The following is a 20,936-nucleotide window of genomic DNA, read 5'->3' on the forward strand; positions in this document are numbered from 1 at the left end:
CCTCTACTGGAGCAGCTTTTACTTGCAGTCTCCTCCATCAAGTAGATGGAAATAAAGCTATTCTATTCTATTCTATTCTATTCTATTCTATTCTATTCTATTGTGCGGGCAGAAGTTGTCTGTGTGACCAGAAAAATTCAGCTAACTCGTCGCATGTATTCCCAGCTGCAAATGAAGAAGTTACGATGTTAAGTAAACATAACGACGTTAAAGAAGTCTTTGAAAACTCCGCTCAGCACTGCCGCGATGCTGATAATGACATCTGGGCATTTTCCAGCTGCAAGTTACCATTTCAATGCTCCTTGTGCCGCTTGGACGAACGTGGGTTGATGTTCAAGGCCCGTACTCGCGAATGAACTCCAAAAAGAAACATTGGTGAGTGCCACGCGTCCAGCGGCCAACTGAAGGTGAGACTCACACGGCTAAAGATTGCGCCTGCGGGCTTCATACAGCTTCTTTGTGGCAACCGCACGAATGCGTACTCTTCTTTTTTTTTCACGTTTATTCAGCGTCGCATTTCTCATGGTTGACATCGTCGCTATCTCATACCGGCGCAGATCACTGAGCTAAGAAAACGAGGCAACTGTTGAACGAAGACAGGAAGCAAATCCTGCGAAAAGGATGAGACCTAGGCCCACGTGTGCAATGTCATAGTCACTGAGAGCTTCTTTGTCTTGTCTTATAGGTTCTTCAGCCGTGCCAAACTTGTGTCGAACCACTCTACTTTGCCCCGGCATGCACACTTGTTAACGCGCAAGCATCAAGTGCAGGGAGATACAGAAAGACCGGCCCACCTTGAAAATCCACTCCGGCTGGAACCATCCACAGGGGCCTGCCATCCTTGCAGGGGTACAGGAGGCCGCCAGGGTAGTTTTCCTTCACTATCTGCAAAAGTATAACACGAAGCTTTGCATTAAGAAAGAGAGAGAAAAAAAGGCAAGGCGAGGAAATGCAGGGAAGCCAAACAGAAGAGCGTTCAGTTTGCTGCCATACACTGGGAGTAAATGGAAAGGGGGGAATGAAAGAGGGAAACAGTGATCACTGCGTGTAGGCAGGAGGATGCACAGGACTCTCAAAGGCCACTGAGGCTGGTTCATTTCGAGAAGTGCAGCAGTGCACGGATAGATTTTTGTACCAGTAACGCATGTGGCCACAGTCTGATTATCTTTGACCCAGAAAATGGTATCGAGTCTAGACGGTGTAAAGTTGTATGGTGAGGGCGGCGTCGGACGTGGTGGCAAAGACAGGTGTTCAATAAACTGTAAACATCAGTGGCTGTGCTTGTGCGTGGCATCTTGTACTTCATTTCACGAGCTTGGCGCACTTTGGGCACACGTATAGCGCGGGTGATGTCTCATGAAGTTGAAAACGTTCTTGCATGTATATAATAACTATAATATTTTGAATCATCGACCAGCTTGCAAGCGTGCGTAACCCGTCAAAAACAAATGAGAAATGAGATAAACAGCGTCGTGGTGCAAATGAGGAAGGAACTTATTAGGCGAGGATGAAGTGTCACCGCTAGTGACAAATAACGTACACTGCATCGTAGACTCCTTTCCAGCGACAAGTCTGTGCCACGTCTCAGACATGTCACTTGTGCACGCTACGGTACAGGCGACAGCGAGAGACTAAGAGCACGGTTGAGAACGCTAAGAGGATGCTATAGCTCGGGTCCCGCGCCAATTTTCCTATGAACATACATGTGACAGTCAAAAATGCTCTTTTTGTATTTGTATTGTATTTGTATTTGTATGTTGTATTTGTATTGAACCTATTTGTATGAAATGTGTCGCACTTAAGAGAGAACACCGGAACATTAATAAAAGCATAATTCTCATTTAGTGGCACATTTTTATTTTATTCTTCTTTTGCAGAATTCACAACATTTGGTCAGTTTAACAAAAAAAAATATTCACGCACGAAGTTCACGAATATGTTAGTCCACCCCCCAAAAAAACTGTATCGTTGTTTTATAAACCGCATCTGTTATACCATCTGAAGGAGTGTTGGGAATTTCGCGGTTGTTTCCGCTAAATTTAACGTTTTCCTTTTACTTTTCTTGTTTTTCCATTTTCTTTTCTTTGCGTCTTCTTTTTTTTTAATTAGCGGTGTGCGCTACAATCCATCAGACATACCAGAAGCGAGGCGGAGACGACTGAATAATGCTGGCGGCTACTTTTTCGTGCTTCTTTTCAGCGATCTGTATTATATTTTGTTTCATCTGCAGCTTCCTTTCTCTTCTTTCTTTTGTTTTCTTCTTCAGCGTTATCGAATTTCAATGGAGTTCGTTTTTTGCTTTCAGATCAGAGCTCGGCCAACCGTGTTCCGTTTCTTGGTAATCTTTTGCACTGCATCCGTAATTAATTCGCACCTTGTACAAATATGTATTCGTCTTTTTTTTCCTTTTTTTTTCTGTGAAGAATGTGGCCGTTTAGCCGCTGGATATAACTCCGATATAAAGGGAGTAAGATAAAACAAATAGTCGTACATACCTCGGATGCTTCGTAACTTTGTAACATGTCGTCGATGCCGTTTTCCTTCCGCCACTTGAGGTCCTGCATGTCGTCAAAAAAAAAAAAAGATGGAGAGATAGAGAGACAAAAGAAGGATTGCGTGAAGCCGTACGTGTACTTTATAATGCTTCAAGTAATACAGGAATCCCTCTGGGGGTAACGACACTATACCGCTGCTGCTACGGTCTCGTGAGCCCATTAAGCAAACCTCTCGTCTTTCCCTTTATCGACTTTTTTTATTCCGCCTAACCACGGGACGTCACCTTGGCGAGCAGGCATCTCGTAATCACGTCGCTTACATCTAACTCATAACATCAGTTTCGTGTCGGCCGGCCAGTTCCAAGTGTCGTTACTGATTAGATACCTTTCTCTCATAGTCTTTAAAGCAAGGGAGGGCAGTGACGCCTAACACTACAGTGGTTTGCCCCGAAAGCGCCCCATGTAGGTACCTCAATGTTGCGTTGTTGTAGCCCCATTTACTTAAGTGCAAAAATTTTGTGGTATGTTCGAAGAAGCTCCGTACACAACAAAGGCGGAAGAGCAGAGGAAATCCGCCTCGGTTCTGCCTTGGTTAGCAATCTCCTAAATCACCATAATTTACCTTCAGAACTTCAGCTGCTCTAATTCCATTTGGTTCAGCGGTTGTCTGGAGGGGTAATCTCTGCACTTCATCGCTGTTTGTGTAGAAAAATTAGAGCGGGCCTTCAGCTAAAGCTTCACCTTAAATTGAGTGGCCAGATGGTCCCTACAGAAGCATCTCTGCAGAGGTCACGCGTTTGTTGCCCGGCCACGGCGATCGCGTCCCAGTAAGGAATGAATACAAAAACGATGATGAACACACGCTTCAGGAGCGCATTGCTCAGCCTTGACGGCGCCTTCTATAGCTCGTGTGCGGCTTAGTGGCACTACATATACCATGTGATATGAGCATCTCTGGCACGATCATTGCTCCCTACCGATCATTGCTCCCTACCAAATTCGCAAAGTAGTTCGCATGCGAGAGCTGTCGGTAAAAGTCAGCCAAAGGGGATAGCAAATGTATTATTAGTAAAGGCAGTGTGAAATAAGACAGTTCCTCCGAAAGAAAGTTTATTTGAATGCGGCCCATGGGTTCGTGATAAAACATCCAGTGTTACGCAGCCACCGGAGTAAAGTTTGTAATTATTCATGTAGACATGTACAGACGTTCACAGGAAGACGAAGACTTGAAGCGATTAACATTGCTCCAGCGAGGAAGTTTCTCAACGTGCAGCTAACGCTTCTACAAGGGTACCTGTCTTTGCCAGGGCAAGGCTCCTTATTGAAACGTTGGCTTCAGGCTGGCGCATTCCTTCATCGACTATTTTTAATCGAGTAAATCGATACTAATACTCACGTGACGGTACATCCGCTCTGCCTTGGCCGCATCGAAATCCCGTGCTAGGTTTGGTACGGCACATGCGAGTTCAGTAGGGAATTAGGATTCTTGCAGACACGTGAGCAATCGTAAGCATAGATCAGAAATTATGCAAGCATGCTAACTCTTTCTTTCTTCTTGCACGTCGCAACCTACCTATGACGCGTGCTCGCAAAGCTATCTCCAGTTGCAGTCTGGTGAGAGAAAGAGAGAGAGAGAGAGAAGTAAACTTTATTACAGGCGTATTAGTTATTGAGACCCTGGCGGAGGAGCTAGCGAGGAGGCAATGTGGTCGCGAAGCGGTTAGCCCACTCTGCCAGCATGACATTGCATTTTGGTCATCAGTCTTGATCGTACGCTCTCTGGTGAAATGCAATGTTACTTAACTGCGTTTACTTATTTTTCTTCCTTCATCACGTTCAGTCTAGGCTGCAAACGCATGGCACGCCAAACGCAGTAGTCGGGTACTGACCTTGCCTGATTGGGCTCTAAGGACTCAATATATGAATACAAACCCGAAATAAGCGTACCATTGTTCGCTGTTATCGTTGTTCAGTGTGCTTCTTTTAGCAGCAACAGAATGAATGTAAGCTGATGTCCTGAACCAGCGCACTCGTTGCTAGGGGCGTTAACAATGTACCACTCACATTCCCAGCAAGCTTCGGCTTTTAAACATCCTCCGAAAGCAGGAATGATAACGGGTCGCTCCATATAGCAGCACTGCATTGTAGCAAGCACGTGATGCCCAGAATGTAGAGAATGGGAGCCGCAGCCTTTTGCATGCTTACAGCACTCGAAATGTGAAGTGTTCTTGTTTGATTGGTTGTATTTGATCTAAAAAAACTCAGACGTATTCTTTTTTCTGTTTCTTTTTTCGCGTTTTTGGTGAGGTGGTCATTATGGTTACGAAGGCCGAGCAGTGATCAGTTCTTATTACCAGGATTCAGTCAAGAAGCATGCGAAGAATCAGTAAAGCTAAATTCAGGATCACGAACCATTACTGTAGTTTTGAAATATGCAGGATGAATCTCAGTTAACTCATTTTGATGCTGACAACAACACCCAAGATAGAATTATCAGTCGATGGTACAATACAGTACCCAAGAGAGATGTGTTCATGGTAGCTTCGCAGCAGCTTGCGATATTCCAAGTTCACTCTTTATATAGGCAGTATATTCTTATGTATACGGACAGATCGCACCAAAATAATTCGCCTGCATCCGTATTCATCATACCGGGCTTGAAGAGAGAACAAAGAGAGAGAGAGAGAGAGTAAGGACATGATAGGCAGGGAGATCGACCAGACGAGCACCCGGTTTGCTACCCTACACTGGGGTAGCAAACATAGAACTAAACACTAGAACAAAAGTTTAGACTAACCCGAGGGACATCATCTACATTGCCCGGGCTATTTGCAATCCTTTCTGCCTTGTGCTTCATAGCGTCAGTGGAAATCACAGAAAAGGGGCCTATGTTTAGCGATTCCTAAGCCGTCCTCAAGCGCATTGCGAATATGAAATAATCAAGGAACACACAAAAGGCAGCACAAAAAATCACATTATAGCGCATCAGTGTATTCCAGGACATTGAATTATTCGTGGAAACACTGCAGCGAAACAGGTGCACGAAACCCATAATACAATAAGCCTCCATCTCACCCATAGTGAAATCAGACTGTTGCTGAGATAGATGTCCTGTCGACTTAGCATAACCACCTGGTTTGATCAGAAATCAAAGTGCTCATTGTGATTTTTTATAAAGTCTAACATTAAACTGACCGACGGTACAAGCTTTGTAACTTTATCAAACCGTCTGCGGCAAGACGCGCAATTCACGCGTCACTTTTCATAAAGAATTCAATGCGTCGCCAGTCCGCAGTGCCATTGTGGCCACGCTGACGAAGACGCACGACACCTCCTTCTCGAGTGCCCGCGATCCGCTACGATTGTTAGAACGCACACTTATTAGTCTGAAAAAAAAAATACTTGGTCTATGGCCAACAATAAACATACAGAAAAGAGCACTTGTGAGCTCTGAATTTAAAAAATAACTATATGGAGTTCTTAATAAACGTATCCTGTTTGACCTCATTATTACATTGTTCTTATGTACGTGTCGCAATGTGTCTTATGAACATATAAAATGAACTTACGTGCGCGTTGCGTTATCGTACCTTTTTAGTGCACTTTCATTCGTTCACGGAACTGTGTATGTCTCTTAGTGCCCTTTTACCTTTTTCTGTGAGCAGAACTTTGCAAACGTGCGTATTTTCTTTGACTGTCACCCGTGCATAACACTTTCTTTTGTTGCATAACTGCGAGTCGGCCTAGTTGGAACAGGTTCATTATTTAAACAACTTTTTTTGCGCAAACAGACAGAGACAAAGAAGAGGGGCAACACAATGACGAGCGCTTTAAAAAAATGTTTCCGAGTGGAAAGCGTTCATCCTTGTGTTGCCCCTCTTCTTTGTCCCTGTCTGTTTGCGAAAAAAAAAGAAAAGAAGTTGTTTCAATAATGTTTCTTTTGTTTGTGCTTTTGTTTTGCTAGCCCTGCGAAGAGGAGCAGCCAACGTCAATATCAATAATGTTGCCAACTTGTTCTTTCATTTCATATTTTTTTAAATATGCTCTGTGAAATTCTTCAGCGTCCGCACCTGTGTGATTGAGGATCATCTCTAAACATGGCCTGGCAAAAAATATAATAATAATAACTACGTTCTGGCATTTTACGTGCCAGGACATAGATGCGATACCTCGATACCGCGACCTCGTGCTTAATGGCGGAACATCATAGCCACTACGCCCCCACGGCGGGTGGAAACATGGCCCGGCATTCGGCCAGAGCAATTGACGAGTTCGTTTGGGGACAAAGGTATGTACGCCTGCTTCTTTTTTGCTACACTTACTTGTAATCGCCCTTGGGACGGAGTCGTGCGCGGGGTAGGCGTCTATACACTTCCGTTTTCTTTGCATCTTGGCCTGCTCAAGGTTAAGATGCGTCGCCTCTTCTTGTAGTTCTTAAAAACGCTAGTACGGTCGCAATCACACTTGTCCAGAGTGGTCGATGGGCCGGCTTTGGATGCGCCAGCGTACTCAGCTGCGACGTCGCGATGGCTGCTGCTAAGTTATGCATATCGTTGTCCTATATAGCGCGTGGACCTAGCATGCGACATGAACGTGCGTCATCTCATTGAGGCACCGGCCACTGTCCTTCTTTTTTTCTTTTTGAGGAAGATGGCAGCCAAATACGCCGATTCACCACTCTACACAAGTGTGATTCAGACGTTACAAGCATCTAATGACAACAACATTAATAATGTTGTAATGACTATATTATTAAGGACACATCTCGAATTTCCCGCCACAAACACAGCCAGTATTTAAAACCGATCTTTGCACGAACAAATCTTTTCAAAAACTCATTCTTTCCGAAAACAATCAATGATTGGAATGCCCTACCTGTAAATTCCCACTGGTTACAGCCACCCACTTGATGAATCTTGTTGACTGTAACCCTTGTATATATTGTATGTTTGCTTACTTTTGTATCTGCTCACGTAACCCCCTCCTGCTTGGACAGATGTCCGCAGTATTGTGAAAATAAAAAATAAATAAATACCCCTTGTACACGGCTTGCGATATGAGATTAGCGCTCAAGGACAACTGACGTTGGGAGGCTTGATTCGTTTTGAAACAGCGAGCCTCTTTACTTTGCCTCGTTCATCACTCTCAGCAAAAAAAACATTTAGTAAAATTTTAGACACTGTTTTCATTCTCTAATTGCTTCTAGCCACTAATCTTGATTACTAAGAGTTTATTAGCGGCCCGAAAGACCTGACGCCGTATTCACAGAGCTGTTCGTTCCTGAGCGCTTTGATATTATCTGGCCGCCTACGCTAATAGATAAAGAATCAGGTATGACTGAGATTTGATCTTACAAACAGTTCTAGTGCAATTCAAGAGCTTTTTATGTGAATATGGGTCCTGTAGTTATGAAATTTACCCAATCATTCGTCATGCCGTGCGATTACTCTTAATAAGTAATTTTAATTGAGCGTTCTTGCTTTTGTAATGCTAAATTCACGTCTCTGACTTTCATTCCAGCGTAGATTAGCGTAGAAAAAGACGACTTCCTGAAACATGCAACTTCAGTGCAGTCGTGAAAAACACGGAGGATCCTCGATGTTTGATAATGTGACTACAAACAAGTGATTGCTAAAATTATCCATATACATAGCAATTGTTTCCGATGAGAAGCCGGTGGGACGTGCTCCTTGCTGTCTTTTTAACCTCTCTCACAAACTCTCTGTAGCCCGCACATTAACACATCGATGCTGTAATTAATTCCACTTATGAACAACTATCAGTACTGGGGACATCCGATTACGCCTGTCCTACTTTAGCGACGGACTGAGAAGCAAGATATAAATGTAAGATTCGAACACTTGTCAACTTTCTAGTGATCTCGTTATCAAAATAACGCGGTGAGTAGCGTTGTAACTATTACAATGCAACAATGAATGCAGCAATCTCGCGCCCGATTGAAAGGAATTACGTGCTTACATGTGAATAGATGAAGGGGGAAAGCCACAAAATAGACATCACTTTTCATATATGATGTATGATATATGATATATGATATATGATATATGATATATGTGTATTTCACTTTTGTGGTGTAAAGGTCCGGCTCAACGTGGCTCTCCATACAGTATTTTCTTACGATCATACGAATACCGTCCATCAAATCTCTAACTAATCAAAAACAACAACCTGCCGACCTAATTATTCAACGAGCGTGAGAGCTGGACAACGCGCTAACGCGGCCGTTCCCGTGTGACGACAAAGTCGAGGGCTACATTTGCAGCCTTGCCGGTCTCTCAAGAAATTAGGAAACGTTTCCGTTTCGAGGTTCATTGCATGATAAGCAAATGCTCAAGACTAAACCGCGGAACTACCCTATACAGTATTTCTTGCCACATACAAGCCCGTTTAGGACGTTATTTGAGTTAACCAACTATTGCAATTGTTACCGCATGCGGCTCGGTAAAAAACCAGCAAAATACCTGATATGTTACTAAACCCCGATAAATTACATCTATACGCGACAAACATTATCTACGCTTACCTCCAAAACTCTAAAAGGGTTCGCGCAGAAATGTAACCGGCTTTCTAGAAGGATTCATTCAACCTGTTCAAAATATATTGGACCTGCTTCTTTGCAGCAGAATGAAATATAGCTTACAAATTACACATGGAAACAATTCTCTTCAATAAGAACCGATCCAGTCACAGCATTCTGCTGCAGCACGATGGATAATCGACGCATAACGTTTTCAATCGCAGCAAAGCCTATGTGCATCTTCTATGCGGCAAGCCTTGACCCATTCAAAACAGAGAGCACGAAGGCAGGACAAGACATGGTCTTTTCCCTCGTGTTATGCTTCTATCGACTCCAGACAACAGGCAATCGCACTTGGCACCCTCGATCGTTCCGTTCCCGCACTCACCCCGTAGCCAGCGTAACAGGAAGGCATCCGTGTCCGATGGCCTCTTGACATCCGCCACCGCATTGCGGAACTGCACAACCCAGAAAAAAACCGACACCTGCCTTAGTAGACCTGCGCCACCAGGTGTGTATAGGCGCAGTCTCGTGCGAACCGTCTCAAGAGAGAAAGAGATTGAAGAAAGAAAAGGCGCGGAGGTGGAACAGACCCCGTCATCAGACGTACGTACATTGCGGATGCCTACTCCGCACTGGAGGAAGGGGACGAAAGGGGCGGAAAGCGCGAAAGGGGGCGAGAAAGAGCAAATATCACAAGAAAGACAGTCATTATTAGATTACCGTATGAACATGAGTAGCGTACCTCAGGACCTAGATAAAATTCTCTCTCTCTGTCTGTCTGTCTGTCTCTTTAATTATCGAAATTAAAGTAAAGATATGTAGTCACGCAAGAAGGGTAATAGCTACCGCTTCTGACATAATAGTAACAATAATAATAAATTTTTAAGGTTCTTTAATAGGTTTTTCAATTCAGCGACCTTCAAGGAACCTTGGGCCAAAAACCAGAGCCGCTATCCGGGCACTCAAAAGAGAACATCCGGGCAAGTTGTGTGAACAAAAGAAGACCATCCGGGCAACCAGACAACACAGCATTACATACGCTAGTTACTTCTCAAACAAGTTACAAAAAACATTGCTTCCGTGTTCTCCCTAATGTTAGTTCACAATATCACTCAAGCTGTAACTTCTAGTACGCTGAAGTTTTATTTGTCGCTTTCAATAGCGGAGTTCAAAAGGCAGATACACGACACTATACACATGACCGCCATCTTTTGGCACTGAGACAGGGTTGCCTGTGCTCTCTTCAACGCCAGCTGTCCGTGAGGTCCGCGGCGCGTCCGGAGCGCCGCCAGTGCCGGTAGCATCCGGCCCACCGCGTATGGCTGTTTGACCGAGGCGATACTTGCAATGTGGTTCTGTCTGCGACAGGAAACTATTTCGTCCATGAGGACCAGCACACAGTATGGCGTGGGGCGGTGCGTTGTGGTGGAGTGTGCCGGTGCGAACATTCACTACACCCATTTTGAGATTGTGGCTATACAGTATCATCTCCAACCAACCTGCTTTGCTGTACTGTACTGCTGTACCTGCTTTGCTGGTGGCCATTTCATGGTTAACATCTACTCTCGATTACGGGAGAGCCAGCATTCTTTTTTATGCGAAGCATATTACTAGAGCTCAACCCAGCTCCTCAGGCGCGGCGGTGTCGCCTTCAATACCACGTGACACCGTGACGTCACGACAGAGGAGAAACGGGGCTCCAACTCGCGCCGTCGCTCGCGGCGTCGCCTTCAAGGCTGACCACGTGACACCGTGACGTCACAACAGAGGAGAAACGGGGCTCCAATTCGCGCCGTCGCTCGCGGCGTCGCGGCGGTATATAAGCAGCTGCGCTTGCCTCTGCTAGACACTCACGAGGTGAGATGCCTCCTGGAGACAGAGCTGCTCTTTGGAATGAGAAGCGAAGGTTGCGGCGTGCTACAGAGTCTGTTTCTAGGTGGCTTTGCTACGGCGCAGCGACTACGCGCCCCGCATCGGACGCGGTGAGCGTCGAGCAACGCAGCGTTCGGCGCGAAAACGAAATGTGCGCCTGAGCAAGCGCCGCACGCCTGAGCCGACGCCGACGACACCGGCTTTTCTGCGACACGAGCTCCTTAACGCTGTCGCGTTAAAATAAAGGCTAGTATGCTTCGCATCCTGGGCTTAACCTTAGCTAAGCCACAGCCATTTTTTTCATGTGACGGCACTGATGCATGACAATTCCTATACCTATCGTAATGTAGCAGGGGGCCCTTTAGACCTCGGCGTTTTGGCTTGGCGCCTCGCTCCACACCTCGTCGCCGAGTGAGGACACGATGTATTTGATGCCGGTAGTACAAATGCCGAATGCGTATCAGCCTTTCTTCTGCATCTTTACGCATCACTAAGCGAGGCACGCTATAGAACCTTTTATTCGCTCTGTGGCAGCAGTGTGTTTAAGACCCCCGATAAAACTTCCGGTCCTGTATTTTTGACAGTCAAGTTAGACAAAAAAAGGAGTATTTTGTCGCATAGCATACTGTAGGAACATATTCTTGATGTGTTCAGATGTAAAGAGCCTGCGACATGCGTCGAGCTCATGCGTGGGCTTTCTCGTCGTCGTCGTCGTCGTCGTCGTCGTCGTCGTCGTTGTTGTTGTTGTTGTTGTTGTTGTTGTTGTTGTTGTTGTTGTTGTTGTTGTTGTTGTTGTTGTTGTTGTTGTTGTTGCACTTGACAATAAAATACCCTTGTCGAACATTCCAACTCTACAGATGAACTTGTGCCAGCTCGAGGGCTCTAAAAATTTATAGGCTATTGTAAATTGTGTTGTTGCAGATGGCTTAACCGGAAGTATTCTCGGAACCTGAACCCTTAACGCTGTCGCATTAAAATGGCTCCAAAGCGTGCGCTCCCCATCGAGGACAACCAGGCCCGAAATAGGCGTCGAGCGAAACAATGGTGTCTTCGCTACGGAGCGAAACGTGGCGCAGACCGCGAATGTTGTAAACAATGTATACGTACAATTATAATAATTCAGTGAATTACCTACAACCCCATAATTCAATTGAAGTTTAACACTTTGCCACGTCGAGCGAAGCAAAGAACATACAAAGCTCCGCTTGGATCCGCCAATTTTTCTTTCTTTTCTTTTGCGAATATTTACTCCTATTCGTTGCCAAGTGAAACATCCTGTACTTTCCCATTTTCTACGGTTAAGGCGCACCGAAATAGCTCGCCATTGCAGTTATTGGCCTTTAACGGGCAAAACCAGAAGCTTGTTTTTCATGAAGATGAACTGCAGTCGGAACGATGCCATTCCTGCTTCTTTTTTTTTTCAGGTCATACATTTTGCAATAGTCGCTGTTTCTCAAGCTGATCCTGCGGCTTCAGTCTAAATATTTCTTCTGTAAAAGTGAAAATCGCCAAAGTTCGGATAGGCGAAGAATGGATGTCTTGCACTCAACGTATCTTTTTACCTACTTTTGCAAACACACACACACACACATACACACACATCAAAAGCTAAAATATAAACTTTATCGCAGGAAGTTAGGTTCGTCTTTCACACAACAACACGCAGAGCAGTAAACATCAGGCAGGAAATGCTCTGCACGCGGCTTCATGCACGTCATCTTGGCGGGCCCCTGCCTGTCAACGTTAGGGCTGCTAGAAGAGGGCGCGTCGGCGGTACCAAATGAGGCGCTGCCACGGTCACTGTCGCGTTCCATAACTGGCTCGTCCGCTTTCGAATGCTTAACACGTCGAGGTTCGTTGGCCAAATTGACGCCTCACTTGGGTTCATGTAGATGCGCTGGAAAGTGAAGCCTTTCGCTTGGGCAAGCGCCCGCGGTTCATTGTCAGAACAGTCTTCACGAGACGACTACTGCACAAACTATGCTTACGTAGCAAAAAGTTGAACAAAACTTCGCACTAACTTTAATTGAAGCCAGAATACAAAACAAACTGCGACAGACAACTATCAAAATTGCAAATGCAGAACCCGCTTAATTTTAATTGAATAACTTAATTTAGAATCGCTGTATCATATATTTCTTAGATAAAAAAAATCCTGTTTACATTTAGAAAGAGTCTTAGCAAACTTCATTTGAATATGCGACGTCGGCTCCTGTGTTCCCGCGACTGTGGTTTGCAAATGTTTGCATTGTGTTCTCCTTATCATCTCTTTTTATTTATTTGCATTGAAATGTATTAACACTTGTTGCCTTCGTAATGTGGGGGTTCTCTTGGCAACGTTCTTTTTTTCTTGCGTAGAAGCACGAACGGGCTTATGTCGAGCTCAACGTCTAGCTTGTTTTGCAGGTTCCACCGCTCACTGCGCTAAAACCTGCTGTCTGGAACTGACGCTTGTGTTGTGTGCGTGGCGTTTTCAACGGCTTTGTCAAGCGCCCAAGCTCTTCTTAGCTTTAGCCGAGCAGCCGCCTGATCTTCACTGTACTGACTGCTAATAAATAAAATATAATTTGGAAATGTTTCGGTTTCTTCTTTTTTTTTCCTTTTAGAAACAGGCCATTTTCTATTCGGATGTATGGCTTACAGAACTTTCCTTAAATGGCGGGCCCTTGGGCATAGCCAAAAGTCACGTGACGTGAGAGTGCACCTGTGCGCCTGCGCGGGTACGCGTTTCCCTTCTGATGATTCTGTACACTTATGCTACACCGTTCTTTCCAATGACAACAAAAACTCACAAGAAAAAAAAATGAGCTGTTGCATTCATCGTCGGTGCTTCAACCGTGGCCGCGCGTAATGAGCCAATGCTGGCCAAAACTGGTTTAGGAAAGGAGTGCTTCAACGTATACATAAAAAGCATTTAGTATAAGCACAGGTTCAGTTATTACAATGTGAGTAAATGGCAGTGCGCAATATGTCACACATTTTTCGGCCCCTGAGTGCATGACAACTCGGTAAGCGTTTACTCCCGAACTTCCCATGAGAGGAGCTTCTAATACTCCGCTTACACGAACACGCAAAAGGAGGCAGAGCACAAACAGACCAACACTATATACTATCTGTGCACACTACATCGGCGCAACCAAAGTGGGAACACCGGACATTGCGCTCAACGCATACAGAATTTCAGAATAGTGGCTAGCCGGGCTTGTTGGTGCGAACGCATTTTTTTACAAACAGCGCGAATAACGGGACACAGAAAGAGGCACACGACACAGGCGCTGTGTCGTGTGCCTTTTCCTGTGTCCCGTTATTCGTGCTGTTTGCAAAATAACGTACAGAATGCTGCTGCATCCGTGATAGTAAGATCCCTTCCGAGATGGACCCCTAAAGGCGAATCGACGCAAAAGCTTTCAATGCGGTGGCCACGGGAGCCATACGTGACGATGAAATGACCAATCGCACTGCTTATAAAGCCATAAAACGCGCAAGAACGAGACTCACTCGGCAACGCCGGCTTAAAATTTTCGCGCCAGCTCGCTGTGACAATCATGCAGTTGAGTTGAGTTGAGTTGTAGGCTACTGGTGGGATTAGCCTTGCAGTTGCTGCCGGCAATTGCTCCACCGTAGCGACACTTAAAATAAATAACTCACATAATCAGGCACAGACCTCCCAATTACAAATGGTCACTCCTCAGTTCACCATGTGGAAGCCAAACCCGTGTCCTGTAGGTAATTTAACAGAAGGCGAGAGACCTACTTCCTACACAACCGGTTCCCGTGCGGGAAAACAATGCCCTGAAGAGAACTGTGAGGAAGTCCTGTGTTCTTGAGGGACCCGAATAACACCCTCCTTTCCGCGTTATACACAGTACAGCACATTAGGTAACGTTCTATGTCACCGCACACACCACACGTTGAACATAATTGATTCTGACAGCGCCAACTCTGACCTCGTTATTCATTTACTGGTAAAAAAAAAGGACCACATTGCATTCGAGACGGTTCAAACGCTCATGCCAGGAAATTTCGAGAACTTCTGCTACGCCAAACCAGCACAAGTTTGACAACGTACCATGCAATCTGTGACGTCAAACTACATGCACTGGCGCTGTGCCTTCCGCACGAAATTCAGTGTTAGCAAGTCTGTCCTACATTCCCACTAGTATAATAATCAACGTTCTTTACATCAAATGAATTATGCCAAGTTTTGAAAAAAAAAATCTCTTTACGCCAAATGAATGATGCCAAGTTTTGAAAAAAAAATATCTCAAGCCGAAACTGATGATCCCCCTTGTTGCTCTATATCGTCCCTTTGAAAGGACCCTATTGAAAAAAACTAAATAAGCTTGTACATGCAAAGCGTTCTATCGAGCCTCTATATTTCCGCACTAATGCCTTGATTAAAAGGAGAAGAAATGAAGGTTAAGGTTTATTAATTACTCGCGGAAGAAATACCAGCGCCCGTATACGCCACTGTGACGTCGCGGGTTTAAACCTCTTTTTTTCTTTTATATGCACCATTGTGGCTTAATAAAACTTCTGAAATACTCTACTTTATGTATCTGGTTTTCTTCGGATACGATGTTGCCGATATTTAGTGATATAAAATTAACTAGGCCCCAGCCGAGGCCGTCCAAATTGATGACGTCATGGCACGCTGGTGCGTGAATTTCACGAAGGCGTCGCCACCAGCCTTTTGTTCTTGCGTATTTTCGTCCTTACCCATTGACTGCTCCCGTTAATACCATTTCCTTTTTCCTTATTTTTTCCTTTTGTAGCCTAAAATGGCAATTTACCAACACGGCTAAATAGATTGCAAAATAACTGCGAGCTGGTCGAGTTGGTAATTATTTACGGTTAAGCTGCAGCACGCGCAAAGGACACAGGAACTTAATCAACAAACGCTGACTCGCAGCTGAGTTCATTTCGCGAAAAATAAATACACGCGAACTAACTGAGGGCTTTCATGCCAGAAAACGCGCTGATATGCGTTAGTGAGCCTTCCGTCGTACCCACTAGCAAATAACTCGCTTTCTTTTTTCTTTTCTTTACGAAAGCACCATACGCCAAATTACGCGAAAATCCGTCGTAGTCGGCGGCGTGAACGAATGATGGTACCAAAAATGGCCGACGGCGCAATGAGTAAAAACGCGTCAAAAAAACATCGGATTAACCTCACATTACCCATGCAGGTTCCTGTAAACAAATTAAGTTAGTGGCTGTGAAAAGAAAATCTGGCATATTTCGGTCGGGGTGGGGATCGAACCCGGGCCTCCGGGTTGCGACACGAGCAGGCTTCATCGAAGCCACAGCGGCTCTTTTTTTTTCCTTTATTGCATGGAACTATGAGTAATGTCAAACCAATATTGTTACATTACATTTCAACATACATGCGAAACAAATGCACACATGGTTATGGAGTACGCGGTTCTGGTTGACTAAAAGTGTGCACAGTGCGCGCGTCATTGCCCACCTCACGTCGCAGCCATGACGGTATAAAATAAAAAAAAGCATCAATGTACAATTGACCGCCACTGAACAAGCCTTCGAGTTACGAGCTCCACGCAGGCCAAGCGAACGCGCTGAGACGCTTGACGCGTTTTCATGTGGTCGTATACCGAGGCGCAGTTAGAACGCAGGCGAGAGCTAGCGCTGACACGAAACTCGCGAGAAAAAAAAAAACATTTCACCGAAGGGAACATAAATATTTCGCATTGCCACACGCGAGCAGTCTTAAGTGCCTCCGCCTAACTTGTTTTGCGTGATGTCTCCATATTTGTTTCTTTATGTATATTTCTCTGTATAGTTCTGCGTATGTTCATTGCAGCCAGCCGCGATAGCCGGTGCAGGTGCATCTGGGACGAGTTACATGCGCAATCTTTTCCTGAAATAAACGGAGTTCCGAGTCGGCGCTAAAGTTTGCCAACTTGCCGTGTCCTTCGTCCTTTGCGTGCGCTGCAGTGTTACCACAGCTCAAACAATTTTCTTTTATGCGAAGCATACTAGCCGCACAACCACGCTCTTCCTTGCTGCGCCGCGCACGGCCGCGTAGCTACATAGCCGGGTCTCAGCTCGTGCGCTCGCATGCATGAGTTGTTTCTTCGTCTAGCAGAACCAAATACAGCCATGCAACAGCAGTTCACCAGGCTAAACAGTGGTTCAACAACTAAAATAAAGGCTAGTATGCTTCGCATCCTGGGCTTAACCTTAGCTAAGCCACAGCCATTTTTTTCTTTGACGTTCCTTTACATGTATGCGCCGCCTGCGCAGTCCGGTTACTATTGACTGTAACGCGCCAGACCTTCAACAACACTGCTATACTCGGAGATAATGCGTGCTAGGACAGCGACCCGCTTCGCTGAAATCTCCACGGCGCCATCTTGTAGCGCGCTCCTGCCTACTCGGAACCAACCGGAGAAAACAGACACGCTGCGTAGCCGTCCGGTTTAGATGGTCACTCAGTGTGACGCGTTCGCTCTTTCTTTTACGGCGTGGGTTGGGAGACAGCCTCACCTAGCCCTCACGTACGTCCATGCTGTAGCACACTCTATGGACGATGAGATCCCTCTTTTTTTTTAATGCGAAGCATATTACTAGAGCTCAACCCAGCTCCTCAGGCGCGGCGGTGTCGCCTTCAATACCACGTGACACCGTGACGTCACGACAGAGGAGAAACGGGGCTCCAACTCGCGCCATCGCTCGTGGCGTCGCCGTCAAGGCTGACCACGTGACACCGTGACGTCACGACAAAGGAGAAACGGGGCTCCAACTCGCGCCGTCGCTCGTGGCGTCGCCGTCAAGGCTGACCACGTGACACCGTGACGTCACGACAAAGGAGAAACGGGGCTCCAACTCGCGCCGTCGCTCGCGGCGTCGAAGCGGTATATAAGCAGCTGCGCTTGCCTCTGCTAGACACTCACGAGGTGAGATGCCTCGTGGAGACAGAGCTGCTCGTTGGAATGAGAAGCGAAGGTTGCGGCGTGCGACAAAGACTGTTTCTAGGTGGCTTTGCTACGGCGCAGCGACTACGCGCCCCGCATCGGACGCGGTGAGCGTCGAGCAACGCAGCGTTCGGCGCGACAACGAAATGTGCGCCTGAGCAAGCGCCGCACGCCTGAGCCGACGACACCGGCTTTTCTGCGACACGAGCTACTTAACGCTGTCGTGTTAAAATAAAGGCTAGTATGCTTCGCATCCTGGGCTTAACCTTAGCTAAGCCACAGCCATTTTTTTGAAATGAATGTTAGGAGAGGTTGGCGCCTTTGTGGTGGCACCGGCTACTCCTTGTCACTTGGCAAACGAAACTAATTTGCGTAAAAATGGAGAATAGCGACACGAAATATAACACTCAGTAGAACACTGGATGAATAAAGAATATACGGTCCAACAGTACATGAGTCGCAAAGTTCTGTGCATTAGTTCAGTCCACGTACGCATATATAAAGTCAGATGTTTTGAACAGCCAAAAGACACAACACATGTAATACACTGCAAGTATAGAACAGAATCATACATATTGCGTAAAAGTTGCGATAACCACATAAACCACTTATGAATCACCAACAACACTTATGTAACTCATTTAGCGTATTCGAATCATCGGGTACCTAATATTTTCCCAAAATGTTGGTGTCTTCTAAAAACTTTTTCAGAGCAAGAAGTGCTCTTTTTTGAAGGCCCGCAGTCGGCCATGGGCCAAGTATCTTTTTAAGAGTGAATGGTCTTCTGTCTAATATACACAAATTAGCTTGCAGTACCGTTCTTTGTGTATTGTATTTCGTGCATTCGAGAAGAAGATGATGCACATCTTCGTCTGGGTGGCCACAAGAACACCGCGGACTAGAGACACATTTTATTCCTATTTGGGCAACTATAATGGTGTAATCTTTGAACGAAATTAGTTGGGGCGGGAAATTAGTTGGTGCGAAATTAGTTGGCGCGGAAAAGTTGGTGCGGGACAAAATAACGGGGACACGAATGAATTCAAAACGACGCAGCCAGGCCCTGTAACAGAAATTAGAGAACTGCAAAAAAAATAATTAAAAAACGAATTCTATAGAGATAGCTGACAACGTATCTTTACATGTACACAGAATCTCTTTTTCTCCCTCCCCCCCCCCCCCGTCTCTCTTGCATAAACTCATGAAAGCTAGCACATTTTGGAAAAAATTGGGGCATGCAGCTGCTATTATTTTCTGACTCGGTCGTTCAAAAAGATATCGAGAACATCTAAAGCCCTCAAAAATGGTTGAGCAGTGTAATAAGAGTGTTTTGTTTATTTTGGTTATTATTATTATTATTATTATTATTATTATTATTATTATTATTATTATTATTATTATTATTATTATTATTATTATTATTATTATTATTATTATTATTTACGCGTTCTCGGTGCTTTTGAATAGGGATATTAGAACAAAACACCGGGATACAACTACACAAGGAAATCTGCGTCTACCAGAAGCTGCTGCGACTGACGTGAAACGTCCTTCTCATTGTTGCTGATTCGCGCGAGGAGATTAGGCACGCCATAAAAGCTGCAGCTAAAACCTCACGGCAACACGCAGCTGTGGAGAAACATAGGCAGATGCCCCCAGGACGCGCTTCACAACCGTATCTCTTCTATCAGATTTCCCATGGACTGCGAGGGGTTGTTTAAGCGACGTCGTCCGCTAATTTTATTTTATCTTCTTCTTCTTCTTCCTTTTTTTTTCTCGTGGGAACGTGCCTAAGCAGAACGATAACAGCAGCACAATGTGTGTTCGCGCCGCTATACATATGTTTAAGTACAATATCTTGTCTCTTGAAGAAGATCCACTTTCGGTGAGCCGTGTGTGTTTGTGTGCGCCTTGCGTTTCGAAAACGATAAGCCACCATACAGTCGTTAAGGCCTGCACATAAGGGTTAGGCGGAAGAGTCGCAGCAGCACCATTCCTGCATTGTTACTGCATATGCCCGTTTATGTAGCAAGTCATCGGGATGGACTGTGCAACTTCTTTCCGAGTCAAAAAAAAAAAGAAAGCCACCGAGTGATATAAGCCATTGAAGTAAGGCGTGTTGTAAGGCTAGACATAATCATGTCTAGCTGCCTCTCTGCCCTACATAAATATTTTGCACGCGCAGTATCATTTAGTTTTAAATGTGAGGCTGAGCGTTTTGCTGTCTGCTGGCTACCCACATCACATAATTCGCCGCACATGTAGCATGCGTCAAAAAAACAAAAAAAAACTAAGATATCCCAAAAGGAAAGAGCAACGTTTGGACCTGAAACCCCCTTTTCTCGTGCCGTATTTGCACTGTCTATCCCAAAACATTGAGAAGGTTGCAGGAAGGTGGGGGATTCGCGTCGTCTTCTCAGCGCCTTGCAAACTTAAGAAAGCGCGCCCCCTACTGACTACAGCGAAAAAGGAGTATAGCCCATGTAACAAGAATCATCAGAGCAAAGTTCATTAAACGCATCTCTAATGTTATCTACGAGATACTTCTGTCGTGCGGCCGGTCCTACGTACGTCATATACTGGCCGCTGTTTCAATGAGCGTACGCAGGAACGCAAGCGATTCATGCGTACCGGAACGAGCAGAAATCTCTATTTGCACTGCAAGAGCAGCATGTGACAGCAAAAGCCATTTGCCTTATTCCTTTCGAAGGTAAGATCGAAGACGGAAGGAGAAGTCATCGAGGCATTCCACATCTCTAAAATGGGGTGAAAACTGCATTAGCTCATCTCCGTTATCACTATCCAGGAAAGAAATTGAATTCTCAGATGGGCACATTAGGTCAGTGCGACGTTTTTTTAATGCACACATTGTCTTGCTATTTTCGTTGCCCCCTCGCGCAAGTTTTCTTTGCAGTTGTTCCTTAATTGTTTTGCTACTGTGAAATCTCTCATAAATTCCATGCCTTCGCGAAATAAAGCCAGTTGGAAGCTCACGCTTTGCGTGCGCGTCTGTGTTTCCATTCGCGTCCCATCTTCTTCACGCAGTTTAAAATTTTGCGGAGTAGACCATAGAATTGAAAGGTCCCGCGT

The 20,936-nt window shown here is 45.3% G+C and overlaps 1 protein-coding gene across 2 annotated transcripts in view; it reads right to left on the minus strand.

The window, feature by feature from the left end:
* The window catches only part of LOC135913917 (SEC14-like protein 2), a 43,221-nt gene that overhangs the window by 19,615 nt on the left and 2,670 nt on the right, over positions 1-20,936 (minus strand). For both annotated transcript variants that reach the window (XM_065446607.2, XM_065446606.2), the window contains exons 2-5: positions 9,422-9,491; positions 3,892-3,935; positions 2,496-2,558; positions 795-885 (exon numbers count right to left, since the gene is read on the minus strand). In XM_065446607.2, coding sequence (XP_065302679.1) covers positions 795-885; positions 2,496-2,558; positions 3,892-3,935; positions 9,422-9,491 — 268 coding nt within the window. The remainder of the gene's footprint in view (positions 1-794; positions 886-2,495; positions 2,559-3,891; positions 3,936-9,421; positions 9,492-20,936) is intronic.

This window comes from Dermacentor albipictus, chromosome 5 (assembly GCF_038994185.2).
Source record: "Dermacentor albipictus isolate Rhodes 1998 colony chromosome 5, USDA_Dalb.pri_finalv2, whole genome shotgun sequence".
In the NCBI taxonomy this organism is placed as follows: domain Eukaryota; kingdom Metazoa; phylum Arthropoda; class Arachnida; order Ixodida; family Ixodidae; genus Dermacentor; species Dermacentor albipictus.